A 26,070-nucleotide genomic window follows, 5' to 3' on the forward strand; every position below is an offset into this window, starting at 1 on the left:
CAATTTGATGCAGAATAGTGCTATTAAATGTTTTACTTTTAATCATAGTTCTTTGGTCCAATTAACTATATAGTATATATGCACACATTTTTCACTAATTAATCACAGGTAATTATGTACTGTTGTGAATAATGTAAGTCATGCATTATCAGAATATCTTTGTTATCAAAAGTGAATATGTCAGACTTCTATGCAGAAGTCATACATCACTTATGGAAATTTCAGAACTGACAAAATGAATGCAAACATACATAAGTAAGAAAGTTACAGAACCTTTGCTCTGTATACCTGTACTGGTAAATTTCATTCACATAATCTCAATTATAATAGATTTACAATACATTTTTAATAATTTTCTCTATTTTCTTAGGCTCTTCAAAAACAACTAGATGACGTCAAAGAGGAGGAAATGTCATTGTTAAGCAAACACAAAGAGGTTGAAATTGAGTTAGCAGCTACAAGAGAGCGCTTACAACAGCAAGCCACAGATCTAGTGCTAAAAGCTAGTATGTGTGTATGTTTCTATTACTTTGTATATAATCCATTTTAAGTTATTATTGTAAGAATGTTTGTTCCTAGGTAATATTTGATGCATAAGACAAATGTTAACTTTTTCATATAAAAGCATTTTTTATTTTTATTAAAAATGATTTTTCTCAATCTGTTTCCATTATTTAGTCAAAATATCATATCCAGCACAATCTGTAGGGTTTGTTATTCATGAGGCTTACAACTAGCATATATGCAGATAATTGCAGTCTAATGACTTAAGCCTTACTTAGCCAATGTCCTCCCTACACAAATGTTGGTAATATTGATAATATTGATCTATAATTCCAATATAACTGGAAAAACACTAATTTGGGGAAGCATGGTCTGACAGTTAAATCTCATGAATTGTAAGCACATGTTTTTCATGTTTTTCTAGAAACATGTTATAGTTTAAATTTTACAAGATACTTATAAAATGTATTTTTAAGAACTCAAATTCAGAATATAGTTAATTCGTATATAATATGTAAAAATGAATATATAAAGAGTCCATTTGAACAAAATATCTCAGTTAAAATAATTATGACTCAGTATCTATCATCTGACTATTACAATGGCCTAGTTCTGTTTTTAAAACTGTTTGGATTTCAGATGCCTGTTATTTTGCATGTGAAATGATACACCATGTTTCATTCCAATTATTATCCCACATCTGACTTTTTATGTGAAAAACTATAAGGTTCATTGTCAATTTTGCTGTAGTCACACGCTGTAGTCACACGCTGTAGCGTTTTGTTCTTTATTACCTCTGTGCATCATTCAGCTATGGTAATATTGTTGGTGTTGGATACTGCTCTCAACTGTTCCAGCTAACAAAGCTAGATCTGGCAGATTGCGGGTATTATTAACATGCAAAGGACCACTGGTTTTCTATCTTTGTCCTAAGTGATTGAGTAAAGGATCCTTTATTTTTAAAATATGTTAAATTGGAAGTTTCTCTATTTTATTTGTTTTGACAGTTGAAGATATTAGAAATAGACACTGTATTCCACCCCAATTGAAGAGAAACAAGGGGAATTCAGATGATGCATAATGTCTGCAAAATGTCCATAGATCTGTCTTTCAGTATCTCACCACTGTTTCCTAGGAACTACTACTTAAAATAGCTGTCTTATTACACTTACCGTATATACTCGAGTATAAGTCGATCCGAATATAAGCCGAGGCACCTAATTTTACACAAAAAAACTGGGAAAACTTATTGACTCGAGTATAAGCCGAGGGTGGGAAATGCAGCAGCTACTGGTAAATTTCAAAAATAAAAATAATTAATTTGGGAAACGATCTCACTATCATGAAAGGTTTAATTGATTCACTAACCCAAAAGAAGAAGATGATGATGACAGCGGGAGGCAGGAGTCACTATCTTCCCCTCCCTCGGAGGCCCCCTGAGTCAGGAGTTGCTACCGCCGGCGCGGCCCCAGTCCTGCGTCGCCTTGGGAAGGGAAAGGCAAAAAGGAAGAGCCGTGGCAGCGCTTTGCAACAGCGGCAGCGGCACTGGAGGCTCAGGCTCAGCGGCTCCTGGTTTTGCCCACCCTTCCCAAGGCAACGCGGGACCGGAGCCGCACTGGCGGCAGCAACTCCCGACAGCCCCAGCCGGACACCTGAGTGGAGATGTAGGGAGAAGGCAAAAGCGACGGAAGATCCTTCAGGGAAACTGAGGGGAGACTCACCCTTGGTCCAGATGAGCCCCCTTCCCCGCCCCTAAGGAAGCAGAGGCAGCCAGCAAGGGCAGGCAAGCCCCGCTTCACAGACTCCGTCCATCCTCACTCCCACCCACCCACCCACCCAAAACCACGAAGTCCCCCAATCACACAGCCCAGAATTGCCCTCCCCTCAGGGGGCAGCAACGACGCCCGGTTTTTCCGGAGACGCTCCACCGTGCAATGAAAGCGCCCTGGCTCTAGGCTCGCGGGCTCAGAAAACAACGCGAGCCGAGGTCGCTTCGGCTCCGCTCGGCTTCTCCAACATCCGGCACCGCCCTGTTCTATGTGCCGGGCCCGGCAAGTCCGAGCAGCCAGCGCGTGGAGCAGGACGGTGCCGGAGATCGTTGGCTGCCTCTTTCGCAGCACGGGAGGCCTCCCCCGGCTGGCCAGCTGCTCTCCTTCTCTGCCTGGGGAGGCTTCTTGTGCTGCAAAAGAGGCGGCTAATGATCCCCGGCTCCGCTCAGCTTCTCCAACATCCGGCACTGCCCTGTTCTATGTGCCGGGCCCGGCAAGTCCGAGCAGCCAGTGCGTGGAGCAGGACAGCGCCGGAGATCGTTGGCTGCCTCTTTCGCAGCATGGGAGGCCTCCCCGGCTGGCCAGCTGCTCTCCTCCTTCTCTGCCTGTTTGTTTTGTGTGACCGAGGAGGAGGAGACCGGCCGGCTGGTTGGGGGAGGCTTTCTGCGCCGAGGGAGGCAGCTGCTGGTGTCCGACTTTGCTCCGCTTCTCCGGCGCGGCCCTGTTCTTTACTTGGGCAGCCGGGCGCCCGCAACGGCGCCCACGGCGGCAACAGGCAGTTCCACCCGGGCTCCGCTCAGGTGTCCGGCTGGGGCTGTCGGGAGTTGCTGCCGCCGGTGCGGCCCCAGTCCCGCTTCGCCTCGGGAAGGGAAAGGCAAAAAGCGAGGCGATGCGGGAGATCATTAGCCGCCTCTTTTGCAGCACAAGAAGCCTCCCCAGGCAGAGAAGGAGGAGAGCAGCTGGCCAGCCGGGGGAGGCCTCCCGTGCTGCGAAAGAGGCAGCCAACGATCTCCGGCGCCGTCCTGCTCCACACGCTGGCTGCTCGGACTTGCCGGGCCCGGCACATAGAACAGGGCGGTGCCGGATGTTGGAGAAGCCGAGCGGAGCCGAAGCGACCTCGGCTCGTGTTGTTTTCTGAGCCCGCGAGCCTAGAGCCAGGGCGCTTTCATTGCATGGCGGAGCTTCTTGTCTCGGGAAAAACCGGGCATCGTTGCTGCCCCCTGAGGGGAGGGCGATTCTGGGCTGCGCGATTGGGGGACTTCGTGGCTTTGGGTGGGTGGGTGGGTGAGAGCGAGGACGGACGGAGTCCGTGAAGTGGGGCTTGCCTGCCCTTGCTGGCTGCCTCTGCTTCCTTAGGGGCGGGAAGGGGGCTCATCTGGACCAAGGGTGAGTCTCCCCTCAGTTTCCCCTGAAGGATCTTCCGTCGCTTTTGCCTTCTCCCTACATCTTCCCTCTGTTAAAATCCCCACACACACACACACACTTATTTTTGGGCGGATAGATTTCGTGTCTGAGCATTCTGACATGACGGTGGGTCTTTCCCCCCCCTAAAAACAGTTAGAAAAAGAAAAAACAATATATCCTCATGCAAGAACTTTTCTGCTTCCGATTACCCCCATGCTTAAAAGTTGCAAAGGAAACACGGAAGCAGGGAAGCGCCTGCCCAGCTCCGGAGCTCCACACCATTTTTTTTTTCAGAGGGGAATCTGACTCGAGTATAAGCCGAGGGGGGTTTTTTCAGCACAAAAAATGGGCTGAAAAACTCGGCTTATACTCGAGTATATACGGTAAATTCTGAAAGAATTGAGACATTTTTTCTAAAAATGAAACTAAAATTCTTAATGCCTTAATGTATTTCTAATTATATTTTAGCCATAGACATTGTGTGGTAATGTCTATGTTTTAAAGTGTGTTTTTAAGTGTGGTATATAACAAACCAGAAAAGTATGTAATTTTGATAGCACCTTGGTGTTTTGTTTTGTTTTTGTTTTTTTGAGCAGAATTTGGTTTGTGTTGTGTGGAAAACTTATTTATTAAGTAGTATGTTATAAAGATAAGCAATTCTGTCTCCTATACAGCTAACACTATTTTGTTTAGTGAATAATAGCAAAATGTATATTTTTCACAACTTTAAATCGTGGAAGATTTATGTGATAACTTCATAGAAATACTTTTTGGAGAGGGAGGCAGGTAAACTGAAATATTTTTCCTTCTACATTTATCTGATTGCAATTTTAGATCAGATAAGATGATATTGTAACTAGAATTAATTCTTTTTAAAAGCATATGTTTTTATGAGAAGCTTTACTCACTAATTCTCTTATTATGAAACAAGTAGCGTCACAGTAGGAGATCAGGAGTTAAATCATGAAAATATATACAGAAAGGAGCAAAGTCACCTTACTTCAGATTTCAGCCTGCTTTTGTTGTACTTCTGGTCAATGAACCAAGTCAAACATTGCATGATATCATAGTTGGGCATTCCAGAATATCTCCTGTTTCAAATTTGTCCCAAAATGAATGTGATTAAGCCAAAATCTATATAACCATTGTTCACTGAGTAAAATAATGCCTGGATCCATACAATACCTAGAGTTATCATCTGTGTTTACAAATTTCAGTGCTTATACTCTTACAACCCAGTAAGTTAAAATCACCTGCTTTATAGCTTGATACATTATGTGAATCAAGCTGGTACGAGAAGCCATTCAAGTACAAATATTAATATTCCAGAAATACTTAATGGTTCATTTTACAGGTCATGTTGGAATGCTTCAAGCTACCCAAATGACCCAGGAAGTTACAATATCTGATTTGGAATCTGAAAAATCTAGATTAAAGGAGAAATTGTCTCAGTTGGAAGAGGAAAGAAATGTGTTACACAGTAAAACACAAAGTCTGGATGAAAGACAAAGGCAGCAACTTCTTACACTGGAGAAGGTAAATATTCATGGGTGGGTTACAAATGAAAATTGAAATTATATAAATATGAAAACTATTTGTTCTCTCTTTTTGAATGGCCTCCATGCTTTTTTTTAACCCTGAATATTCAAAAGTGTTACTTCATTTGCATAAAAGCTGCATAACTTGAAAGGACACCATTTTGATCTTGGTACATAAGAATTGGTACCTTGAAGTCTACTTGTATGATCTATTATTCAATTAAAGCTATTTCATTATTGTAAACAATAGTTGTACAAAGTGTTCATTAGCAGTTTCTTAATCTCAATATCTGTTATACAACTATTATTGCATAGCTGATTAATCTACAAGCTGTTAGAAATATTTTGGGAATTAACAGTTAATGAGGACAAGAGTGCTAGCTGTGGTGTATTAACCATTAAGCAGACTAAGCATGTGCTTAGGGCACCAGGACAAAGTGGGCACCACAAAACACTTATGTAGCCTAGGCTTGACTTTGTTTGTACAGTATGTATAAAGGAGGGCGGGCACCAAGATTTGTCAATGCTTTGGGCACCAGTGAGCCTTCATCCGCCACTGAATGCTAGATATGCCAACAAGCACCAGCTTCCACTAAGTATGAGAAATAAGGTTTCATTAATATGTGGAAAAAGCAGGGGAAAAGTGCCAAATTTATACTAGAGAATATGAAATGCCTGCCTCATTTAAACTGAGGGCATTTAGCTGCATAAATGTGTAATACAGTTTCGTATCTAGTTTTGCTATATTAAGTGAACTTCTATGTTCAGGTCAACTGAAGGAGAGAATCTGAAGGCTTGATTGCCTTATCATTCCCACATCATTAATATCTAAACTATGATATAGCTTAGATAGTGCACGTATAGGACAAAACCACAACGACAACTTAAGTGTAATGAACTCAAGACTATATAGTTTTCAAAATACATTTATCTGATTTTGATTCTAAGTTGTTTAAATTAAAGAGAGTAAATGAAGCAAGGGAAACACAACAAGAATATTATGAAAAGGAGTTAATGAAATTGCAAGTCAAACTAGAAGGAGAGACTATGCAGATAAAAGAAGCTCATTCCAAGGTTTTGGAGGAGTTGGCATGGAAACATAATACAGCTCTTGAAGCAGCACATAACAATGCTAACAAGGAAAAAAAGAAACTGCAAATGGTAAGAGAAAGATAAACTCTTATGATTGTTCCTGTTTTACTATAACAACATATGTTGAGTTGTTTTTAATTGTAATAGCAGATTTTAAGTTGTTCCACATGTTTTGCAGCAAGAAAATTTCCAGTTTCACAGATTATTTTAATCAGAAGGAATAGACTGGTATCATTTAAATAAACTAGGCAACTTTTTTTATTGCTGACATTTAAAAAGATTAAATTTCTACAATTTCCACAATATTTTGCATCTCTCCTATACATGGATGATTATGGATGACTAGAGTTTCATGTGAGACTATGGAGTAGGATTGTTGATGAATTCCAGAAGGACTTCAGATTGGTAGCAATTAATTAGATTCTTAATCATTAGTTTTGTCATTTGGTCTGCCCATCAAATTTAAAAGTAAAACAATTACAAATAAATTACAGCTTATTCTATTTATCCAATAATATATTATTTAGATATATTAATCAGATACAATAAAATGTAGCACTGAAACAAAAATAAAATATGCCAAACAATTTAACAGTTAACATTAAAAGAAATCAATATAAAACAAGTCAGCCTTTATGATTAAAATAACTGGACTGAGATTATAGCATCACAAATGACAAGAAATTCTAGAGCTCAGGAATTACTATCGAAAGGTCCTGTCTCTTGCATCCATTTTCTCTGTCTAGTTAGTTGATTTCTTTCAACAGAAAAAAAATGTCATACAGATCCAAATCTCCCTGAATGTATATCCTAGGTTTACTTCCCTTATGACTAATCCTAATATTGTATTCATATTGTAGAATAATCTAGAAGAAATCAGGTCAAATCATCCGAGATACTGATGGTTATTTTGAATTTCCTTCTATAGAACTTATTTTCTTTCTTTCTTTAGGAGGGACACTCATTTCCTTTGGCAGAGATAAACTGCTTTTATTTCTGAAATATTTCCTTTTCTGTCTTCTATACCTCTATAAAATTGCTACAGCAGTTGTCCCAATTTTAATTATATAAAGAAAACAAGGCATCAGAAAAATCTATCACCATGATAATGGTCCTACTTCTAAACATATTAACTGTCATTTATTCCTGCTCTCTGCTTCATGTTTGTTATCCAAAGAGAAAATAGGTAATTCATTAATTGAACACTTAACTCACAACAAAGGTCACTGCAGAAACGTTGGAAGTCTAAATAAGCTATCTAGTAGATCTATGTATATACTACTTCATATTAAAACATTACAAAGTTAAAAAAAATGGGATTTGGCAGTTTCTTTTATTAAGCTGCAGTTACAGTTGCCTGATTGTTCAACTCATTTGACTGTAGAATTAGGTCAAATGTGCCAGCTGTGTAATTGTTGAACTCAATGAACATGGCAGTAGTTACCCATATTTTTGATAAACCTTGATTTTATTTAATTATTTAAATGTTTTATATGGCCATCCTTCTTATGTACTATAACCCATAGAAAGAGCAATAAAGGCATAAAGAGACAATGAAACCAGCATCAAAATTCCTGGTAGTCCATAAACAAGCCCTTTTCCACGCGAGTAGCCCTTGACTGATGACCATTCACTTAATAGTGATTCAAAGTTATGGTGGCCTCAGAAAAAAGTATCTTATAACCCATACTTGTGCTAATGGCTGTCATATCCTCCATGGTCACATGATTTCAGTTGGGATGCTTGGCAACCAGCTCACATTTACAGCTGGTTGTAGTGTTCTGTGGTCATATTAACGTGGTTTGTGATATTTTGCCAATTTCCAACAAAAAAAACTTCTACAGAGAAGTTGTGCTTTCTAGTCCACCAGATGACAACATTTGGGGAAAGAAATATAGAGCTCACCTACTCTACTTGATTTGGTAGAAAAGGCAGGTACCGACAGGGAGAGAGATAGTCCTTGCAAATAGCCTGGTCTGGTGCCATTCAGAGCCTTAAAGGTGAGAACCAATACTTTGAATTTCATCCAGAAAGAAACTAGAAGCCAGAGCACTTCATGAAGCAGAGGTATAATGTCTTGATTGATGAATTAACTATCCCAATAAAAATCTGTCTAGGCTTTAAGGTTACCTAGAGAGGACTGCCTTAGATCCATTTGCTCTCTGAAACTCATTTCTGGATTATATGGGAGACTGAGCAGGAAAACAGAATATAAATCATTAATGTTTTTGAAGAATATAATTAATAAACAGTAGAAGACTTAACATTTTTTTCTGCCTTGTTTTGTTTTTTAAGGAGTTGGAGCAGCAATTTGAGAAAGAGAAACAACGTTTTGAAGATGAGAAGAATCTGCTTCGACAGCAGTTGGAAAGCCTAAGGGAAGAACTGACAACCAAATTGACTTCCTCCAATCAGGAGGTAAGAATCAACACAATCATATTACCTAAATGCTGTGTGCATTCAACTATGTTTAATTATTAATGTTTTTTCTTAATTGGTATTTTAGACGGATTCATTCTGTTCTGCTTCATTTTGGCTAAAAGAAGAATTCTCTCTCTGTGTGTGTGTATCATATTGTATATTTTATGAACTATACACGTGAAAGAAATGTGTTCTTTTAGTGTTAGAATTTTTAACTAAAAAAACTAATAAGTTACCCATTTGATACTATTTTACATATGGAATTCAATAACATGATATTAATCACTGAATTGATTTCTGAGTGTCATACATATATGCACATGCATTTAGATTACAGATAATTTCTGCTGTCAAATGTGATCAACATTATATGCTTTCTGACTATGCACTATTATCATTGGACTTCCTTTGTGGGGATTATTCCCTCATTTCTTCCATCAGATTTTGATATAACTTTTTACTATTTTTTTCTATCAGAATATATGAAATAATACGTTATTTATTATCAGCATCATGTAACATATACATAATGTTGTATGTGTTTAGTTTTTCTAATTGGATAAAGAAAACAACTGAATGTTAAACATAGATTATTTCTTCATTTGTTTTACGTATTTTAAGAACAATTTTTTAGTTTATTTTGGGTTCAGTATATTAAAATGATATATAAATGAAGATTGAAAACATGAGATAATTTCTGAGAATCTGAATATACATTCATCAAATACGAATCTGATTTCTTTTTTTAATAAGCAATCATTTTCCTTCTGTATTACAGGTGGAGCATCTACAGGATGTCTTAAAAAGAAGTGAGCAGGGCCTTAGTACTGCAGAAGGGCACATTTCTAGCCTCCAGGAAACCCAAGAAATATTACAAAAAGAATTAGAACTAACCCAGGCAAAACTGAGACAAACCGCTGACTCCTTATATAATGTAGAGGTAAATGTAAAATTCTATCATATGTATTCACTCCATTAGACAAACTCAGGTTGTCATATGACCTTCCGTGCCATATATGGAAAAATATCTTTAATTTCTTGAATATTACAATGGTTTTCAGGGTCACCATTTTAAACAACCCTTTTAAAAAGGGATGTTTAAAAGAGTGTTAAGACAGATTACTGGAGATTTCTATTAAAATCTTGCTTGCTTGCTTGCTAATACAGTTATTTCCAACCTCAGGGTTTACAATAGATATACCATTGCACCAGCTATCAGGAGCAAATGAAAGTGTTGCTTTCATGTTCTGCTTGTGGTTTTGATAAGATATTGATCAAACTAGGCTTTATTTAGCAAATATTGTATCTTTCATACTTAGGTCAGATAGTGGTTGAGCTGTGGGTAAAGGTCTGTCTTAATATACACTGCTCAAAAAAATAAAGGGAACACTTAAACAACACAATGTAACTCCAAGTCAATCACACTTCGTGAAATCAAACTGTCCACTTAGGTAGCAACACTGATTGACAATCAATTTCACAGGTTGTTGTGCAAATGGAATAGACAACAGGTGGAAAGCATAGACAGTTAGCAAGACATCCCCAATAAAGGAGTGGTTCTGCAGTTGGTGACCACAGACCACTTCTCAGTTCCTATGCTTTCTGGCTGATGGTTTGGTTACTTTTGAATGCTGGCGGTGCTTTCACTCTAGTGGTAGCATGAGACGGAGTCTACAACCCACACAAGTGTCTCAGGTAGTGCAGCTCATCCAGAATGGCACATCAATGCGAGCTGTGGCAAGAAGGTTTGCTGTGTTTGTCAGCGTAGTGTCCAGAGCATGGAGTCACTACCAGGAGACAGGCCAGTACATCAGGAGACATGGAGGAGGCCGTAGGAGGGCAACAACCCAGCATCAGGACTGCTACCTCCACCTTTGTACAAGGAGGGACAGGAGGAGCATTGCCAGAGCCCTGCAAAATGACCTTCAGCAGGCCACAAATGTGCATGTGGCTGCTCAAACGGTCAGAAACAGATTCCATGAGGGTGGTATGAGGGCCCGACATCCACAGGTGGGGTTGTGCTTACAGCCCAAAACCATGCAGGGTGTTTGGCATTTGCCAGAGAACACCAAGATTGGCAAATTCTCCACTGGCGCCCTGTGCTCTTCACAGATGAAAGCAGGTTCACACTGAGCACATGTGACAGACATGACAGGGTCTGGAGACGCCATGGAGAACGTTCTGCTGCCTGCAACATCCTCCAGCATGACCGGTTTGGCAGTGGGTCAGTAATGGTGTGGGGTGGCATTTCTTTAGGGGGCTGCACAGCCCTCCATGTGCTCGCCAGAGGTAGCCTGACTGCCATTAGGTACTGAGATGAGATCCTCAGACCTCTTGTGAGACCATATGCTAGTGCGGTTGGCCCTGGGTTCCTCCTAATGCAAGACAATTCTAGACCTCATTGGCTGGAGTGTGTCAGCAGTTGCTGCAAGACGAAGGCATTGATGCCATGGACTGGCCTGCCCGTTCCCCAGACCTGAATCCAATTGAGCACATCTGGGACATCATGTCTTGCTCCATCCACCAACGCCACGTTGCACCACAGACTGTCCAGGAGTTGGGGGATGCTTTTGTCCAGGTGTGGGAGGAGATCTCTTAGGAGACCATCCGCCACTTCATCAGGAGCATGCCCAGGCATTGTAGGGAGGTCATACAGGCACTTGGAGGTCACACACACTACTGAGCCTCATTTTGACTTGTTTTAAGGACATTACATCACAGTTGGATCAGCCTGAAGTGTTTTTTTTCCACTTTAATTTTGAGTGTAACTCCAAATCCAGACCTCCATGGGTTGCTAAATTTGATTTCCATTGATAATTTTGGTGTGATTTTGTTGTCAGCACATTCAACTATGTAATGAACAAAGTATTTAATAAGAATATTTCATTCATTCAGATCTAGGATATCTTATTTTTGTGTTCCCTTTATTTTTTTGAGCAGTGTCCATATCAATAATTTTAAAAAACTGTTCTTACAGTTATAGACAGGATTCTGTGATCTCCCCTCTAATATTTACATGAAGCCAATGGGTGAGTTCACCTGTGACCATGGGGTGGGGGGTATCATCAGTACACTGATTATACCCAACAATACATCTCTGTCCTTGGCAAATTAAGTGAGATGGTGAATATCTTGGTGTCCAGAGTTTGTGAAGAACTGAATGGAGCATGGTAGGCTTCAACTGAACCATCAGCAAGACTGAATGATTTTGGGTTTGGGGTCCTACTTGTTCTAAGGCTATGCCATTTTGGCATTTGGGATGGGATGCCATCTAGGATTTGGGAAGTGGAGACATTCCTAGAAGATATTCTTCCTTTTTCTGTGGGATTTGTATATTTATTTTTTTCTATAATGGTCTCATTTTAATAATTACATTTTATATTTTATTTATATGCTGTATTATTTAATTGTTGTATGCTACCTAGGGTTGCTTTGTATGAAATGGGCAGCCACATTAAACATTTCCATGTTAATGTAAAAATACAAATAATTCTGCATTTTGAAATGTTGTTTCTTAGCATAAATTTGTTATAGATTTTTTGTTTTTATTTTAAGGGGGAGTTAAATCAGGAGAGACAGCACCATGAAGCAATGATTATAACCATGAGGGAAGAGGAAAAATTAAAACTCGATAGAATGGCTCGTGACCTGGAAATAAAATGGACAGAAAATCTCCGGCAAGTATTGTTTCCATTTATTTTCTCTTTTAAAGAAATGTGTATCTTAATAAAAAGGAGCCAATTCGGTGCAATAGTTAAGGCATCTGGCTAAATACCAGGAGACCCTGAGTTCTAGTCCTGCCTTAGGCATGAAGCCTGTTGAATGACTTTGTGTCATTCCCTTTCTCTTAACGCAAAGGTAGTGGCAAACCACTTTAGAAAATCTTGTGAAAAAACTGATTCAGAGGAACAAACATATAGCTTAATAATAATAATGTTTTGACAAAGACTATGCATTTCAACAAGGTTTCTACAATGTTTTAAACAGTAGAATAAGTTTTAGCTTTGACTCTTTTTTTTAGGCAGGAATGTACAAAACTTAGAGAGGAATTGAGACTTCAGCATGAAGAAGATAAAAAGTCAGCAATGACACAACTCTTGCAACTAAAGGAGAGAGAGAAAAATGCCGCCAGAGAGAGCTGGCAGAAAAAAGTTGAAGATCTTTTGGATCAGGTAACCAGAATAATTAGTTGATAAATTAATTTCACTTTTAGATTATTGAGATTTTTGTTGCAAAATTAATCCTCTTAAAATTTGATAAGAATAGTTGTTAAATTTGATATAAAAATGTGTAGATTTCTTTGACATTGTATGTAGCATATGACTCAATGTTTTTAATTATTAAAAATAGGAATGTGCCATACAACCAGCATACTAAAATGTTGCCTTTAAAGGTTATGACATCATTCAGTTCTCCCAATGTATAATGTTACTTTTAAAAAAACAGGCAGGAACCATTCCAAATTTTTAAAAAATTCTATACTAAATAAGTTAATAGGAGACAAATAAATCAATATATTCAGTTACAGAGTTGCAAAAATCTCAGTACTTGGGCAGCAAGGAATTTATGGAAGCTTATTCCAGTATAGGTAGTCCTTGACTTATAACCACAATTGAGCCCAAAATTAGCATTGCTAAGCAAGACATTTATTATCTTAGTTTTGCCCCATTTTATGATATTTCTTGTCACAGTGGTTAAGTGAATCCCTGTAGTTGTTAACAACATGGTTGTTAATACATTTGGCATCCCCATTGACTTTGCTGATCAAAAGGTCACAAAAGGTAATCACATGACCCTGGGACACTGCAACTGTCATAAATAAATGCCAGTTACCAAACATCTGAATTTTTATCACGTGACCATAGGGATGCTGCAACAGTCATAAGTATGACAAATGTTTGTGTCACTTTTTTTGAAGTTGAAGTTTTAATAGTCACTAAATGAATGGTTGTAAGTTAAGGACTACCTGTATAATTTTTAGATGATGCACACATTTCTTCTGCTAGCAGATACTGGAGGAAGAAGCATTTATCTTTTTTTATTCTGTCACGTGTTTTAAAAATTTCAAATTGAAACCTTTTGTGTTTCTTTTTCTGAAATAAGTGAGTTAGCTACATCCATTACTAGTATTATGAATCACAGCTAGATACCGAAAACAATAAAAGTAGGTAGCTGAACACAAATTAAAACCCTAAGAAATATACATATACACTGATTAAATAGGATGGGATGTACATTTCTGTGTTCAATTTACACATTTTAGAAATTAAGTACAGTAATAGCAAAATATAATTTTAATTCTGAAATCATTTAGAACAATCCTGACAATCCCAATAATTCCTAGGATTGTTCTACTGAATTCAGTGGAAATCCTTCCAACAATACAAAAGTAAGATTATATTGCTTGATCATTGCATAATAGCAAGAATTCATGCTATCATCACTAAGAAAAAATAACATTGTTGTAGACTATATAATGTCCAGTAAAATGAGCAGCCATACTGAATAAAGTTTGAACTTGGTCTAAAGTGTGTGTCTGGAAATACATCAGTCTAGTTAACCAAGGAGTTTTGATTTCTTATTAATTATGGTATCATAAATGATTTCATTTTCAGTAAAGGAAACAGGTTTTGCCATTTAGCAAAGATCTCATAGTTTTTCTGGATTAGAATTTTTTTGTGGCTGAAATTTTCTGAGTTAATTTTATTATTAACTAATTACTCCCATGAAATTTATTCAATAGCTACAAATAATAGTTTGATTAGTACATAATTTAAATAATGAATTGATCTCTTTGTAAATTGTGATTTTGATAAAACATTAATAATTTAGGAAATATATAATAGATCAGTAAGCATCTTAAGGTTCTTAATGATTTGACTGAAAGAACAAATGACTGGGAATGAATCATGTATCCAACAGTGAAATTATCCATCATTCAATTTTAACAAGTATGGTTCTCATACCCACGTGGCATTTAATGTATATAGTGATGTACCACTTATACATGCTGACAGTACATCTTTAGCTTGTTAATAAATGGCAGTATATAATGAATTTCAAATATAATTTTGCTATGGAGTAGATATTATAAAGAACAGTTCATATTTAAAGAAGGAAAGAAAGTATTTATGAATTAAGTTGGGATTGGTAATAGTAAATTATGATGCAAAATTATTTTAGAAGTAAAAAAAATGTATATGTTCAGTATTGAAAAATATAGCTGAACGTTTTTTTCCAAATTTCTAAACAGATGTGCTAACAAATATATTTGCCAGTTTTTCAGGAATTTATTTATTAAATTTTATGCAGTGTTTATTAAATGTTATGCACTATTTGGGCTAAAAAATAAAATAGTGTCATTTAGAAACTGCATATAATTCTTATATTTCCAATTTTTATATTTTAAAAGGATTCAAAACATTTTTAATAAGTAGATTTTTAGAAGTGTTTATAAAGCCATAGCAAAACTGTTCTATATTAGTTTTTCTCAACATATTTCCTTTATCATATCAATATGAATGTTCTGTCTTTTACTGCCCCCTTTTTATTCCATCTTCTTAGTTATTTCTGAATTATTTCTTTTATTCTTGTGATCTTTCCTTCATAGCGGCACTATCTTGGTGAAGCTTTGCATAAATCTATCAGCAATGTAAGTGAGTTGCACTTACAGTTTGTACGCAAGGGCATGCCTGTACTTTTCAGCTTGCATACTGAGCAGTGTTGCTTTAAAATCTAACCCTTTGAAATTAAATAATTAAAATATTTATAGAAATAAATTATATATTTTCATAAAAAGCTGTGACCTGCCTTCATTATGTCTATATTTATATTTGCTATCGGATATCAGTCATTCTATATACTGAAAAGAAGCTTGCAGCTAATATATTTGCATATTACATAGCCTTTTTATAAAGCATGATGTAATGCAACTCAGTTATGGATGAACTATTATAAATCTTGGACTTCTGATATTCATTTATTATAGCAAATATTTTATGGGCAATTTCCTTTAATATGCCACTTTTTAGTAATGCAAAATATCTCTTGAGCTACAGTATCATAGATTTGCTGGTATTTTTTCCATTTGGTACAATCCTATAGATGTTTCCTCAGAAATAAGAAACTTGAGATCAGTGATCAGGAGGTATAAGATTGCAATCTCCATGTCTGTAATTTTTGAATTATAAAGATTATAATTATGGCTTGCCCTTTGAGATAATGACTTTATAGTTTAAAAGTAGCATACACATATCAAAATTTATTCTGGCTGCCTTTCAATTTTACACAAGGTATTCAGTCATATGAATGTTCAATTCCAGTAAATTTTTTCAAAAATGTTATATGTATGTGTGCAATTAGTGGTGCTTGGGTTGCAGGTTGGGAAAAAAGAAAATAGCATTTCTTAATTATATTATAATATATTATGTTAATGTTTATATCTGTGACTAGAGTGGGACAAAAAAGATTGTGGCTGAAACTTTGGAAAAATTGTCCCAACTTCTAAGTGATTTTTAAAATAATCTGATCTTGAAATGGAAATCGGAATTGGCCCATTTCAAAGCCATAGCATTTTCAGCATACTAAACCAGAACAAACATTCCAGTAGCATGGCAAGATATTACAGTTTTGTAATTTTGGCCACTAAATAAATTTACACTTCTGTTTTTGGCTTAAAAATTAAAAGTGTTAAACATGTAAGAAAAACATTAAAATATGCATTTCTAACCCAAGTCAGTACAGGTAGTCCTTGACTTATGACCACAGTTCACTCCAAAGTTTCTGTTGCTAAGTGAGACAGTTGTTAAATGAATTCCTACAGTTATTAAGTTAGTGACATGGTTGTTAAGTGAATCTGACTTCCCCAGTGACTTTCCCTGTCAGAAGGTAGCAAAAGGTGATCACATGATCCTGGGACATTGCAACTCATAAATATGAGTAAGTTGCCAAGCATATAAATTTTGATCACATGACCATGGGGATGCATCAGTGGTTGTAAGTGTGAAAAATAGTCATAGCTCACTTTTTTCAGTGCTGTTGTAACTTTGAATGGTCACTAAACGGACTGTTGTAAGTCAAGTACTACCTGTATTCAAAATATCAACACAATTAACCCAGTTAAATTAATTTGATAGACTGCATGTTTCATATCTATTTTTGTCAGTCTCTCTTATTTGTTTAATTTGCTTGACCTGATTACCTCCCCAAAACTGGCCTTGAGAAATTTATTAGGATGTGATGTATAAACTACAGAAAGATTAGAGTTAAAGATATTGGCAAACATTTGGCATCCAAGCTTATGAGAGTAAAGCATTTTTCACAGATAAAACAGTACCACTGGGAATATTTCTGGGCAAACATCAATGTTTCATGTAGCTTCACAAAATTTAGTTATCCTTGTTCCTGTTCATTTTTCAAAAGGGAATAATAAATGTATAAAATTGTTTCCTTGGTTAAATTGTTTATTTCATGCATGTTTGCATTCCACATTAAATATATCCTTACATTTAAAGGGGCTGAATGTGAATTTGGGGGTGGGGGGTGTCTGTTTACACCAAAACATTAATTAAGTATAAGGTATGTTGCCTGTTAGAGTAAAACTGTATGTACCGGTAGTTTTCATTATTAATACATTGCTACTAGGCATTTTATAAAGAACATGATTCATGCATAATCCTGATTAGTGCTGTGGAATGACCAAGTGAATATGGATTGTTGGCAAAGGAAAAATAATAATGGGGCATTTGTGTGATTAGACTTCTATTAAAGCCTTATTCTGTTCTAAGCTGGGTAGAGTAGAACACAGCAAATGTAGCAAGGATTTACTCCATTGGTGAACATTGTTAAACAATGTGAAGAATTTTAGTATTCCGTTTTGTTTGGAAGTTCAGCATTCAAATAGTGGGAAAAGTGCATCAGAGTAGGCATACTTTTATTATAGCTATCAGTACCACCATTAAAAAGCCACACCTTTTCTATGATAGCTTTGCATCCCAAGGCATTTTTTGGATTTTAGGAGGCAATTTCCCAGAAAAATACATTTTCATTTAACAAGCATCAATGAGACAGTAATGGGTGTAAGACCATATTTTTCATGATTACTTCCATTGGATTAATTTGGAATCTTATAACTATAAAGCTTGATGCAATTTAAATGAAACATTATAATTAATAATCTTTCCTTTAGAATTAGGCTTTATTTCATCGAACAAATCGAGACACTCTTCTATCAACTCTAAAATTATTAATCTTAAACACTACCATAGTCAGCAATAAAGATTTCTGAGCTCATTTATATTCTCCATTGCTGATACAAGGCAATATCATTTTTCCCCTCTAATTCATTTACTAAAAGGATATTAACTTTAAAATTGCCAGAGGTTCCATTTCCTCAAAGGCCTCCATAGCAGAGATCTAGGATTTAGGAGAAATCCTCTTGTTTTAAAAACACATTGTTTCCATTTTTGTTCAATAGTGAGATTTACAGAAGGATGCATAGAAGAGGGAATAAAAGACTGATGAAAAATACCACTTTACCCTTCAGGCTTTTTGACTTTGGAAAATTTTCACGATATATAGATTTTGTTCCTCCTCCTTGCTCCAGGAACACTATCTAAGTTCTGCCATGCAGTTTTCTTATGGTGGTGGACTAACAATATAAACTGTATAGCTTTCTATAAACCAGGGCTGTCAAACTCGCGGCCTGTGGGCCAGATATGTCACGCGCTGGCCATGCCCATGCCCAGTTTAGTGAAGGGAAAAGTCCCGATATGTCACATGATGCCGCTGTGATGAGTTTGACACCCCTGCTCTAAATGCTACAGCAGTTAGTTACATGATATACCTTGTAGCTATTTGACAGGCTTTTTTTAAAAAAAAAAATCAAGAATCCAGAGGATCCATTAGCTCAAAATTGTTTCCAGCTGTAGAAGCTGGATGATCTTCTGTCTGAAATGCTCTAATGTAGTGATTCTCAACATGGGCCTGCCATATTTTTAGGGAATCATAGTTAAATTTCTGAGGGTGTCGTCCAACCAGGCATATATTTGTCAATTTGTCATAATCCATATATTTCATTCTCTGTGCTAATTTCAGCAATATAGATATTGAAAATTACTGCAGTTTACATAAATATCTTAACAGTGGTAATTGTGTGTGTGTGTGTGTGTGTGTGTGTATGTGTCAGAGAGATAAATGAAGTTCAGAAGTAAGCCACGAGCAAGAAAAGGTTAAGAACCCCTACTGTAGTGGATCCTATAATTCTAAGATTTTATAAAAGAAAATTGTATGGTGGAAGAAAACTCAAACATTTATTCAACATCTAACAGAAGGTACTGAATTTGTTACAAATGCTTTTCCACTGCACAAATAGGTCAAGGGGGTAATTTGCATTCCACATTACCCTAAGCAATGTGCCTCTGTTGTGTTGAAGCAGCTGTGTTCTCAGGAAGATAGTCTGTGCATGTGTATGTCCAGTCTTTGGGGACTGCTGGTAAAGTAAAGCAGCTCTGCATGCACAGACAAGTGAAGACAAAGTCCTTGGAGTACCCACACCCTCCTGAAAATACTGCTACCTGAACATTTCAATGATGAATTCTTTTTCACACTATTGCATTTGACCAAAGTGCCTTCAGAAATTTTGCACAGGTGTAATACATTTAGCATTTATGTTATCTTATAAATGAAAGCATAATAGAAATCTTAAATCTGAATTAACTTGTATATTAATTCTTTCATCTATATACAGGGTATCTGTACCTTCACTGAATTATTTGTGAGTTCATCTGTGTTAAATAATACTCTTGTAACTATTTGGCATTATGATCTTCATAATAAATATTTATAGACCAATAAAGTATAACGTTTGCACTGATCATATGAATTAAATTTTATCTGATTGTCCTACAGTTAAGCTATTTGAAAGCTGATATACTATGAATGAAACTAATGATAGTACCTGTGGTCTTTACTAGTAATTATTTTATGTGAATTTATTCAAAGAGTGGTGACAACACCGATATATTATAGTAATATTGGAACATTATACACTATTTTAATGTATATTCAGGTTTTGATAGGAAGACTGTCAATTGAATATAAAAGTAGTATAGCTCTTCCTTCTGATCTCAACTGCAGTGTTATTATTTTCTCCTAATCTCAATCTCTAACATGAACTGTCCATCCTGAAAATACCATGTAAGATCTGTACATTACTCTGCATGGCTAGCACATCACTCAATTTAAAACTGAGTTTTAAGAAATCATCTAGAAAGGTGTGGGTTAAGCCACAAAAACATAATATGGAAATAAAGAATTACAAATTAGGGGGATTATATATTAGCTTTCCTTCCAGAGTTTAAGGCATTGTACATAGTACTCCTACTACTTTACTGCAATATGCTTGTGAGGTGGGTTTGTCTGTCAGATAATACCAGATGTACAGTCATGAACTGAGCAACATGTCTAGCAATATCAAGCTAATTGTCCTTAGTCCATGGTTGAACACACTAAGCATTATAATATGTTAAATATATTATTCTTTTTCAGTGCCCTAAACAATTCTAGAGGTAATATAAAAATCTGATATTTAATTTTAAAAATTATTAGTAATTAACTCCAGAATCTAAACATAAGATTGTAAATCCAATTGAGTTCATTAGGATTCCTGCCTAAGTAGATGTATTGAAATGTTTTCATCTATTATTTTTATGAAGCAATCTTTTTGTACTTTTAAGAAGACTTTCTGTAACTCTGACTAACAAGCTTTAGATATTAAAATAAACTGTCTGAGTGCTTTGAACTTGACTTTTAGATATCTGAGAATGTAACAGACAGTTGGGAGAGGCATTTTATAGAATGCAAAGTAGCAATCTTTGTAGTAGTCCTATCTTTTGTATCATAAATGTTTGTTTCATGTTATAATGTATACCTGAACATTTCCTAAAAGAAATGTGCTACTGAACAACATATGCCAGAAGATAAGGATGCAATGTTTAAAGATAAAAAATTTCTGTGAACATTGTATATTGCCTTTCATATCTCAAACTACAACTTGGATTGTAGTTGTTCAGTGGACTAGTAACATGTTTATAGATTTCTGTACTTTTCCAAAATTAATCACAGTTTTAAAAAATCTTTGCATAAATTTAATTTGAATTTCATTCTGATATTCCTGTGTCATTTTGCTTTTCTGTGAATTAGATCACTCTGCTAAAGCAAAACCTAGAAATGCAGCTTTCACAATCTCAGAACACAATGCAACAATTGCACGCACAGTTTAGTCAAGAGCGGCAGAGACTGACCCAAGAAATTGAAGAACTGGAGGAAGAGCATCAGCAGAGACATAAGTCTATGAAAGAAGCACATATTCTTGCCTTTCAGAGCATGGAAGAAACAAAAGAACAAGAGCAAAAGGTATGTTCAATGGGGGTTGGCAATATCACACATTTTCAAATAAAGGCCACAAAAAAAGAAACATTAACATTATTTTAATTAAATACTTAATTTTTATTTTGAACATCCAAGAGACCCTCACCTATTTTTGTCTACAGTTGTCTTGGAACCAAACTACTTTGCTAAGTAGTATCCAGAGTACAGTGATTTACTGCATAAGATAGAGAAGCTACAGATAAGATTCCATAAGATAAAAATTTTAAAGATAATTTTATATGTTTAATTGTAAGAATATTCTCATACTGATTTACTTTCCATAGGAACTTGAGGAACACTTGCAACAGAAATATTTAGAAGAACTTCAGGCACTGAAAGATGCACATAGACAAGCTATGGATGTTTTCAAAATAGAAATGGAACAGGAAGTGCAGACTCTTCGCTTTGAATTGGAAGACGAAGGGAAAGCAATGCTTGGTACTGTACTGTACTTTCATGTCACAATTTAAAATGTAAGCTTTGATTTAGAGGGCAGATATAATTTGCTGCCTGATACACAACAATGTAGGAATTTGGCTTTAGTTTTGCTAACAATACAGAAATGGTTTGCCATTGTCTTCTCTTGGGCTGTTTTTCTCACTTTCAAGCTAGTTTATAGCCCTAGGGTTTCTTTATGTTTTTCAATGTAAAACCTTCTTGAAATCGACCAGCCTTTCCTAAGTCATATGCAACTTTTTATGTTTGGAGGACATACATACAGAGTACAGAATACAGAATAAGAGAGTTGAAAAGGATCTTGGAGGTCTTTTAGTCCAATCTTTTGCTCAAGTAGGAGATCCTATACCATTCTGGATAATTGGCTGTCCAATCTCTTCTTTAAAATCTCCAATGATAAGAGCACCCACAACTTCTGGAGTCAAGCTGTTCCACTGGTCAGTTGTTCTCACTATCAGTGAATATGTCCTTAGTTTTAGGTAGGATCTCTCTTTGAAATCATGTAGGTTTTTAAGATGAAAAATAGCAGCATTCCTTAAGGTAATCTTTGAAAGGTAATTAATACCTCACAGTTTATAATATAAATGTGATACTATATCTCAGTCTCGTTACTTATTATCTCTCAAGTTAATGACTCTTCTATAAGATTTTTCATAAACGATTCTGTTGGCTAAATAAAGATTTTCCATAGGTGTTTTAGATGTGTTCTGTTTTCATATTCTGGGCTATATTCCTGTCTCTCCTTTTTCATTATCTTTGATAATACCGTGTTTCTCATATAATAAGGCCGGGTCTTTTTTTTTTTTTGAGCCCCGAAAAAATGGCTAGGCCGTCTTTTCGGGGATGACTTAATTCCCCCCCTTGCATCTTTGGGTGGGCGGGCAGCGACGGCTTGGATGTTGACCTCGGTGTTGGTGGGGCACTTCGTATCGGGGTCAACGCAGGCAGCACCATATCCGGGTGTGCAACAAAAGTACTTCCTAATGGCAAGCCCCCCCACCATTCCCCCCATTTCGCATGTTTTAATATAGGCCTTAATTTGGGGGGGGAGGGGCTTAATTTCATTTCATGCTTATAAAATATGCTGGGACTTCCTATTGGGGGAGGCCGTATTGTTGGAGAAACAGGGTAGTAGTTTCTTTAGTGTTATCTTTATATCAGTCATCTTTTCACTATCAATATCAGTACCTCATTGCATCAGAAATAGAGCAAAATCAGACCATAAAAATTAGGGAGAAGTATCCACATACTTGGATAAACTCAATGTTTGCAAAAATATAATGCAGTATTTAAAATTTCAGAGAAACAAATCACTAAAAGAAGTGCAGTGGTGATTGTTCAAAGCCATCAAATTGAATATTAGAAAAGAGAATACTGGCTTAAAATACTGGCTTAAAAGTTGCTTCCTTGAGTCTTTCATGGGTTATATAATATACTTTCCTTGTATGATTCGCTTATCTGGTTGCTATTATCATCTCTCTGAGCTTGGTTGTTTCCTTGCAGACATTTCATTACCCAAACTAGATAACATCATCAGGACTAGCACTGATTATGTTACCTAGTTTGGGTAATGAAATGTCTACAAGAAAACCAAGGTCAGAGAGCACAAAGGATCTCTCATTTCAATCCTGATCTACAAATATTCTCCTTTATTGGCTATAGTTATTATCATTATCTTCTTTGGATTATTTTTGTTTCTCTTTTTGGAATATGTAACTAATGTCCTTTTAAAATATTTGCTTGCTGCTTTGAATATGCATGGTACAAAATATTGAGTTGTAAGTCTTTTAAATATACATACATATAATATATGCATGTTATGTAACTATCCTGGAAAATAATGACTCCCTGAAAAAGGAGCACTCTTTCCAGAAATAGAAATTACATTTCCAGTCTAATGATATCAAGATAATAAGGATAAAGCAGAAATTTTAAAAATGTCATCCTTTATTTTAGTATTTTGCCTTTATGAGTTTCCTACCAAGTTTATGAGTGTTCTACACAATTATTTTATAGAAAGTTCATATACTTGGTTATGAATAATTTTACTTCACATTTTGAAATGACTTTCTTGCTTGAGTAACACCAAATATTTTGAAGACTAAAAATAAATTAAAACTGTGGGTTGCAAACACTATAAATATGGAAGACACAGTGTGGTACTTTAATGAATGTCAGGGTAATACACTTATTATAGAAGATTTTCACATGAATAGCTGGGAACTAGTAAGGAAAGCAAATTGTGCCATTTGAAAAAAAAAACATTAATATATCATGCATTAACTATATGATAACAATATGTGTACCTATCAAAATATTAAATATTATTTGTGAAGTATTTTTTAAAATACTTTATTTGTATTTCTCAGCGTCTTTGCGCTCTGAACTAAATCATCAACATGCTGCAGCAATTGATCAGCTCAGGCACAATCATCAGCAAGAAGTAGCAGCAGCTAAAATGGAACTTGAAAGAAGCATAGAACTCAGCAGGCATCAGGTACATATACTCCATGCCCTAAAGTTTATTAACATATTTAAAACTATCGCACAAGTGTTTGATCTTTGATATATTTTTTTGATCAAAAAGTAACAAAAAAGCTGTTTGATCAAAAATTGATATATGGTATTTGAGTTATTTCTCAGTTAACACATTTGAATTGAATTATCATCTGCCCAGCATTTCTTTGGACATTTTCTGGTCTTTTAAGGTCCACTGACATTGAGCAAGGATTGACGTTCATCACTGTTGATCTAGTTGTTATATAATATAATACAGCCAGTTCATTGCCATTTAAATTTCATTGTGTTGCTTTCACATTTAATGTCCAGGTTTCACAACTATATATCAATATACACTAATTGTAAATTAGGACTAAGCGTGTAACTATGTTGCTTTTGAATGAAGCATGAAATTGTACACATGTTGTAACCACATGCTACAACCAGACCAATCTAGTTGGGTCTATTCAGAATTTATCTTACATCATGAACTCAATAGTAATTTTTTGACTGAAGTAATTTTACCCACTATTCTAAAGATAAGTAACAGACTTAAATGACAGCAGCAAATTGTTAAACTTGAAAATGAAGAAGTTTGGATGCAGATTGTTGGGGGCAATATGCTAACTCTGTAAACCACTTAGGACTATAAAGCAGCGGTCACCAACTGGTGGGCCGCAGCCCACTGGTGGGCCGTGGAAAATTTTTGGTGGGCCGCAGAAGAAATGGCCCCCAAAAGCAATTAATCCGTGCAGTTCTAGCGCCTCCCGGCTCTCCGAGGGACCCCAGAGACAGGTCCCTGAGATGCATGTGCCAACCAGCTTCTACACCCGGCAGCGGTGGCAACAACAGTCCCCTCCCCCAGCTCCCGCTGTTAGCTCTCCCCATTAGTTCTCTAGCTTTGAATTGCTCCCGCCTCTTCCTCCCCCCCCCCCGTGCCCACATGCAGGCAGGAAAGGAAAGGGAGACGGAGCCATGTGCAGCTCTCCACTCTCCCACCCCTCGCTGCCTCTCTCAACATTGAAGCCTTGGAGACACAGGTAAAGCCGCCGCAGCAGTAGCATCCTGAGTTGCCTTAGCATGCTCGGTTAGTTAAGAATCACCCTACCCAGAGAAGGAAGTGGTGCTGGAGGAGGAGGCAGTAGTAGAGAAGCAAGCAACTCAGGGCGCTACCGCTGTGGCGGCTTTGCCTGCGTTTCCGAGGCTTCAATGTTGGGAGAGGCAGCGAGGGCTGGAAAAGGGGAGAGCTGTGCATGGCTCCATCTCCCTTTCCTTTCCTGCCTGCACATGGGCAGGGTGGGGAGGAAAGAGAGAGAGCCGGGAACAGTTCAAAGCTAGAAAACTAATGGGGAGAGCTGGCAGTGGCCGCTGGGGGAGGGGACTATTGCCGCCGCTGTGTGGGAGCGTGCATCTCAGGGACTTGAGCTGGGAGGCACAGGAACTGCAAGTGGGAGCGTTTGATGATTTTAAAGAACTCCTGGAACACGGTAGATTGGCATTTTGTAGGTCTCAGTGAAAGAGTGAGTTTTGTTTCACCTACTTTCCTCCCCGGGTAATGCGAGAGATGCTTTCTCTCTCTCCCCCCTCCCCCTCCCCCAAATAATCACTGGCTGTGGCTGGGTTTGGCAGCGAAGTGCTAAAGCGAGTGAAGTGCCCCCAGGGACACCTTTCCTTGCCTGTCTCCAGGTGAGGCTGGAAGACCCCCCCACAGCTTTTCCTCGGCTGCAGATCTGAGCCTCTCAATCCTCCACCCGGGATCTGAAAGGAGCTCCCACTTTCTCCCCCTCCCCTTCCCCAATTAATCAATAAGGGCAGCAGTCCTTCTGCAGGCAGATGCCTGATGAGAGGCCCCTGAAGTGGCAGCCAAGGGGCACTACCCCCCAAGGAGAGCAAAGCCCCCTTTCTGCCTCTGCTTCTCCCAGTGGCAGTTGCCCCAGGCCCCTCAGCTCAGACACACA

The 26,070-nt window shown here is 37.1% G+C and overlaps 1 protein-coding gene across 7 annotated transcripts in view; it reads left to right on the forward strand.

Annotated features, from left to right (window-relative positions):
- The window catches only part of FAM184A (family with sequence similarity 184 member A), a 65,872-nt gene that overhangs the window by 23,201 nt on the left and 16,601 nt on the right, over window positions 1-26,070 (forward strand). For all 7 annotated transcript variants that reach the window (XR_015750788.1, XR_015750792.1, XM_087972681.1 and 4 more), the window contains exons 3-12: window positions 371-506; window positions 5,032-5,213; window positions 6,179-6,376; window positions 8,603-8,725; window positions 9,507-9,668; window positions 12,284-12,409; window positions 12,754-12,900; window positions 20,930-21,142; window positions 21,442-21,595; window positions 23,983-24,110. Coding sequence is in view for 5 of the 7 variants with exons in the window: in XM_087972681.1 (XP_087828807.1) it covers window positions 371-506; window positions 5,032-5,213; window positions 6,179-6,376; window positions 8,603-8,725; window positions 9,507-9,668; window positions 12,284-12,409; window positions 12,754-12,900; window positions 20,930-21,142; window positions 21,442-21,595; window positions 23,983-24,110 (1,569 nt within the window). In the remaining 2 variants the exon portion in view is untranslated. The remainder of the gene's footprint in view (window positions 1-370; window positions 507-5,031; window positions 5,214-6,178; window positions 6,377-8,602; window positions 8,726-9,506; window positions 9,669-12,283; window positions 12,410-12,753; window positions 12,901-20,929; window positions 21,143-21,441; window positions 21,596-23,982; window positions 24,111-26,070) is intronic.

Source organism: Notechis scutatus, chromosome 1, assembly GCF_049901735.1.
Source record: "Notechis scutatus isolate UNSWTSFEM ecotype Mainland chromosome 1, rNotScu1.2, whole genome shotgun sequence".
Classification (NCBI taxonomy): Eukaryota; Metazoa; Chordata; class Lepidosauria; order Squamata; family Elapidae; genus Notechis; species Notechis scutatus.